This window comes from Mercenaria mercenaria, unplaced genomic scaffold (assembly GCF_021730395.1).
Source record: "Mercenaria mercenaria strain notata unplaced genomic scaffold, MADL_Memer_1 contig_4674, whole genome shotgun sequence".
NCBI classification, from domain to species: Eukaryota; Metazoa; Mollusca; class Bivalvia; order Venerida; family Veneridae; genus Mercenaria; species Mercenaria mercenaria.
The window spans coordinates 60894-67137 of NW_026462920.1; the positions used below are offsets into that span (position 1 = coordinate 60894).

The following is a 6244-nucleotide window of genomic DNA, read 5'->3' on the forward strand; positions in this document are numbered from 1 at the left end:
TTACTTCCGCAAAATTGATAAAATGAAAATGTATTTATCATATTTTTATAATAACGAACGGAATTTTAATAAGGCATTGAGGTCAGTCAAAAATGTTGGTTTTGATTACCCTTTTAAACGAATATATAGTTTAACGCCATTGGTAGGATAATTCAAGTTGTAAATGTATAATCGCAAAAGATGCATGTCCTTATTCCATACTGGTTTCCCAGTAGTTTCCGGACCCAAGTAGTTTTCCGGACCTTTTACATTTCGTGCCGTATAAACTTTACACCATCGTAAAGCATTTGGGTAACAATATCACATCATCTAGGCGTTTGTTGTCTTAACACAGCAGCGAAAACCTAGCGTTACCGACTTTATTCATTATTTGAATATCCCGGTTGTTTCAACTCACTTCGGTGCAATTGTTTACATAGAGATTCACATCAGCCGGGGAATTCCATTTACAGCGCGCATGCGCAGCAATTGAGGCCCCTTGAAGGTAACTATCAGTTCAATGAAACTCGTATTTGCAGACGATGTTTTAAAAATATCCACAGAGTAATAAAATAAAACAGTGAAAGTCAGGAAAAAATCACCATGTCCAATTAACGACCAACAATTACACGACCTTAAATTATTGATTAAAAATAGGAACCAAAATGAACGGAGATTTACCTCCTATACCGTATACAGTAAGTATCTATTGTTGATATACATTTAGCACGACAGTAGAGATGGTGTTCGAGTGGTTAAGGAATTGGACTTGCAATTCTGAAGTGCGGGATCGATTCCTACTCACGTCGTGTTTTTTTTTAAATTTGTTAATTAAACTGAAAGTTGTTATTTTTTAAACTTGTTAATTAAACTGAAAATTGTTACATTTCCTTTTTAAAAACATTTTTCAGTCGGCTCAGAACGTCCCGTCGGACACATTATTTTCTTTTTTAAGGTTTTGCAAACGTTCCTACGAATAAGCTGAAAACTCCTATCTGTTGAATTCTTATCTTAATCTTAGGTCAAGAACATGCCAAAGCAATGCACTGAGGACCAACTTAAGTTGGCATTGTCAGCAGTTCGGCAAAAGAAAATGAAAATAAAGACGGCTGCTCGGCTTTACAATGTGCCGAAATCTACTTTATTTGATAAGGTGAAGGGAACATACATCGGCAAACAGCGGGGACCGGCGAGGCAGCTTCTCCCTGATGAAGAAGAGTCTCTGGTTCAGTACTAACTGTATATGGCTAATCAGGGGTTCCCGTTGACAAGGGCCATGATGAGATGTTATATTCAAGAAATAGTTCTTCACTCAGGTTACTGTTTATAATAGAAGTAAAATCAATTTAATGTTCGAACTATACACTACCTAAAAGTAGGCTAATCTAATGTTTAATAATAGTTCAGAGTCTTAAAAGGAAACTGATTTTATAGAGTTGAATTTGTCATACAAAAGTAAAAAAATACCAAATTGTTGTATGACTAAATGAAATTTCAGGTCGAGAAACGTTATTCAATATACAGAAGGGCCCAGCTGATGACTGGTTTGTAAAGTTTTTTAGTCGCCATCCAAACCTAGCACAAAGGAAACCGGAGAATATGGATAAAGCTAAAATGTCCATGTCTTCAAAAAAGATGCTTGACGAGTTCTTTCCCTTTCTAGAAGGTGTACTGGATAAATATGGAATACGAGACAAACCTCACAGGGTATAGACTTTTATTATATACCTATATAAATTCTGTAAAAAAAATCGGCTTGTATTTCACAATTAAATATGAAGAGACAGACAAAAATTCCGTATTGTACCTTTTAAATTCCGTATTGTACCTTCCGTATTGCATGCTGCCGGACTATTTTCATTAATATGCATGATCCGATACATTACTATAAATAGCGCACATAAAAAACTTCACTAAGTCCCATCTAATATCGATAAGCATTGAAGATTTCGTTCAAGAACAGAACAAGAATCAAAATGGTAAAGGTATATAATAAAAGGGTCATTATAACAGTAGCCAGATCTGGGACTTTGTATTCCGCTCTCGTGGACTTTGCAAGGTCGGATCACACTCGGCGCTTGCGCGCCTCGTAAGATCCGATCTAGAAAAATCCACTCACCCGGATTATTTTTCAGCTAGGACTGTTTGAAAAATATAGACTTACACAATATAAAGGGGCCTCCGTGGCCGAGTGGTTAAGGTCGCTGACTTCAAATCACTTGCCCCTCATCGATGTGGGTTCGAGCCTCACTCGGGGCGTTGAATTCTTCATGTGAGGAAGCCATCCAGCTGGCTTACGGAAGGTCGGTGGTTCTACCCAGGTGCCCGCTCGTGTTGAAATAATGCACGGAGGGGCACCTGGGGTCTTCCTCCACCATTAAAGCTGGAAAGTCGCCATATGACCTATCATGTGTCGGTGCGACGTTAAATCCAACAAAACAAACAAATACACAATATAAGATTTTCACCATTTTGACACTCCAACACCGTCCAGTTGTCAAGGTTGTTAAATTCAAATCACTGTAACGTCTCACTGATACAGGGCTGTGGGTTCGAGCCCAGTTACAGACCATGTCTCTTTATGAGAGAAAGTAAGCAGTTTCGTACGGAAGACTGGAGTTTACACAGGAACGATAGTATGACTTTGATTGATAAAAGGGGCATAACCTAAATATTTGTCCGTGCGTTCTTCTAGAATAACAGTTTTAACTGCTAAATTTAACCAGTTACTGTATTAAATATCTGTCTGTTCTATTCTGCTATGCTAAACATTTGTAGATTTTCAACTGCGATGAAACAGGATTCACAGGAAAAGAAGCTCCACGGGCAAAAGTAATCGGACCCCGCGGTGGACACCTGTTCAGACGTAAAACAGTTTCTGCTGACCATGTGACAGCTCACCTATGCGTTTCAGCAGATGGACATTTTTTACCACCTGCAATAATTTACAAGGTGCTAATAATGTTGTAATATTTTCATATAAGAGTGTTCAGTCAGTTAATATCGTACAAGTATTTTTTTCACTTAAATTTGTATTGATTCAAAAGAAAAAAATATGTGTAATTTATGCAGGTGGTCAAAATGTTTTGAAAAATATGGCATACTTTCTCTCGCAGGGATCATTACCACATCAGCACTACAAAGACAGCGTCCCATCCTCATGGCACTTCGGTCACAGTGAAAATGGCTATATGGACCGTGATCTTTTTCACAAGTGGTTTGTCAACGTGTTTGTCCCTAACTGCGGCAGAGAGAGACCCGTAATACTTGTAATGGACAATCATGACTCTCATATAAGTATCGCTGTCATTGAGAAGGCAATATCAGAGGGTATTGTGCTTCTTGGTCTGCCTGGGCATTCCACTCATATCCTGCAACCTTTAGACGTCAATGTAAGTTAATATTTTATCTGCGGGCTAACTTATTGTCTGCTATAAAAAAATAAATACTTCTTAGATTCAATGACATAAACTCGCACGATTAATCTACGTCAATTCCTTTAGTTCCTGGTAATGTAATTAATACAAAAATGTATTGAAAATGCTGAAACATTTATTCCAGATAAATGATATAAAACTGCTCATTTAATCTAAGACATAGCTGTATTATGATTTGTTTTGTAATTAGTATAATTAATGATATTCTATTTCAGATTATATCACCGCTGAAAGACGCGTACACGAAAGTGGCAGCCGGTCTTGGCTACTTAAATACCGCTGTCAGTGTTGGGAAAGCCAAGTTTCCGGTCGTCTTAAAGCATGCAATGGACAAGATTGCGCCAGCTACCATAGTCAACGGTTTCGCTAAAACTGGCATCTGTCCGTTCAGTCCTTCTGTGATAGACACGTCACAGATAGTAGAACCGACTTTCAGAGACGACGCAAACGGAGGTACTAATTGTAATGCTAAGTTTTATATATCTAAAATGAGTGCTAATTTTAAATGCCTTTTTAGCTCCACAATCAAAACACATATTTACGGTGAAAATAAACGATATCGTCATTTGAAAAACATTGAGAATTTATGTCAATCCTCTTAAGTTTAGCTATGCAGTTATATTTATATGATTTGTAGGACCAGATGAGCCTGAGGTGAGGACCTGTGGTACCTGTGGGTCTTACATTACTAACCCATTGGTGAGAAGAGGACTCATTTCAAATTCACTGGCAAACATTCTGGTACCCCCTCCCACAGAACCACAGAATAAACAGCAGAAAAGAACATGGGTTGTAGCCGAGGGCAGACTTATCAGCGGCAATGATATGCTGAGTCAGCTAAAGGTAAACATGTTTGAAAGTATTTAGTAATTTGTTACTCATATCATCAATCCCACTGTAATTAGTGTAGTTGCAATTTTTAAAACATACGTACCTTTCTCCCTACTAACTAAGGATTTAAATAACATATTAGAAGCATCAATATGGATAAAAACTATACTTTATGATATTCAAGGAGAAGGAAGAACTTGCTGAAAAAAAGAAGAGTGAATCAGAAAAAAGGAAAATGGAAATGAAAAGAAAACTGAAAGAAGAAGATGATAGGATGAAAAAGATAAAGAGAATGAAAGAAAAAGAAGAAAGAGAAGCTAGAAAGCTAAAGGACAAAGAAATGAAAAGTATTAGGAAACAGAAAAAAAAGGAAGAGCAAGAACGAAAACAGAAGGAGAAGGTATGATTTGCTTGATATTGACTTTTTTTCTAAAGGGACTTCTAAATTACATGTTGTGTGATATATGCGTAACTTACATAACAAATTTACGTTTTTAAATACTAATTTTACTACTAGGACGGTATATTACATGTTTATCAAATCCAATCATTTCTTAAGTTTTATCTAGTTCAAGTGGTCTTTAATTGGGCAAAAACATAAGATATACGAAATCAATACTTTTTCAATACTTTTTTATGAATAATCAAATTCTTTATATTCGTCTGTCTAAGGTGGCCATTACGAGAAAACGTCTATTTACTGAGGAGCAGATCATGTCAGCGAACATGTATGTATGTGGCGACTGTAAAGAGAAGGGGAGGCCAGATGATGAGATTAACGGCATTCTTTGGTTCGGCTGCGATGAAGAGACATGTGGATTATGGTTTCATGAGCATTGTCTGACACAACAGGCCAAGGAATATCTTTGGGAAAGTTTAGAAAATGGGGAGGAGTGGTTTTGCCACTGTTGTAAGCCGTGGCTTTACGAGGAGTAGACTTGATTGTTGAATTCCATATCTGTGATATTCAGTTTAAGCCAGTTTTAATGATGTCATATGAATATAAATTTTAACCTGTGTTTCTTTTTTTTTTGTATTTCCAACAGGTCCTCATTTTAATCAGAAACTAACTCATTTCTTTCTTAATTATAGCAGTTTGCATGATTTTCATGGGGACAAAGTGTGTATACAGGTAGTCTCCAGGAAAATGTGTCTTAATGTAATAATAAATGTTAAATTAGAAAGATTAGATTTTTATGATCAGTTCCTGAAAATTCGAGCCAAATACATAATCTGTTTACAAATCTACAGATCTTCAAAACCCAACCACCGATATCATTTTAGCGTGACATTGCAAACGTCATTCAAACATGATTTTGCGTATTTGTACTGAGCGATTTATGAATCTAGTATTTGATAAATTCTTGAAACAGACTTTTCAAGTCATCATCCCGCTTCAGGATTATGTTTTAATTTTGAATATATATAACAAAATTTGAAATATTTTCGCTTACAGAAAGGTTACAACTGCTACAATGGAAGGTCCGGAAAACTACTCGGACTAACTGTGATATTAATAGAATTAATTGCCCCTTTTGAGGCCTCATCTACATTCGTGCCGCCAACAAAGACGTAATACGAAAAACTGCATGGTGTTAACGAAGAACCCAGCTTTTTTTTCAGTGAAAATTTTATGTTTCTACTATGTTTTGTTCGAAAGTTATTGGCAAAAAATAGCGATTTCGGTCCGGAAACTACTGGGAAACCAGTAATGTCTAAACTGATGAAACACGAATACATGTTAAATTGTGTTGTTACTTATCATACACGAACTGTAGGTTTCACAATCTGTCTACGTTCATGATTTTATTAGATGCTATAGTATTTTACAAGTACGAAACATTGAGGATTGATGAAAATTTATTTATTTCGATGTGTTAAGTTAGTTCTGCACGTTTGATCAAAATTGTTACTACAATGTAGAATTTAATGTGCTTGATTTTTTGCTAGACTGATTTGAAAAATATGGACTTCATGCAATATTTCATAATGGGAGT

General features: G+C 36.2%; 1 protein-coding gene across 1 annotated transcript; it reads left to right on the plus strand.

The window, feature by feature from the left end:
- The first annotated feature begins 644 nt into the window (after nt 1-644).
- LOC128554050 (uncharacterized) lies at nt 645-5183 on the plus strand. The gene is made up of 9 exons (XM_053535263.1): nt 645-677; nt 1001-1204; nt 1504-1686; nt 2758-2931; nt 3096-3371; nt 3632-3869; nt 4054-4259; nt 4432-4647; nt 4920-5183. Exons 1-9 carry the CDS (start codon nt 645-647, stop codon nt 5181-5183), a joined length of 1794 nt encoding a protein of 597 aa, XP_053391238.1.
- Nucleotides 5184-6244: the final 1061 nt, after the last annotated feature.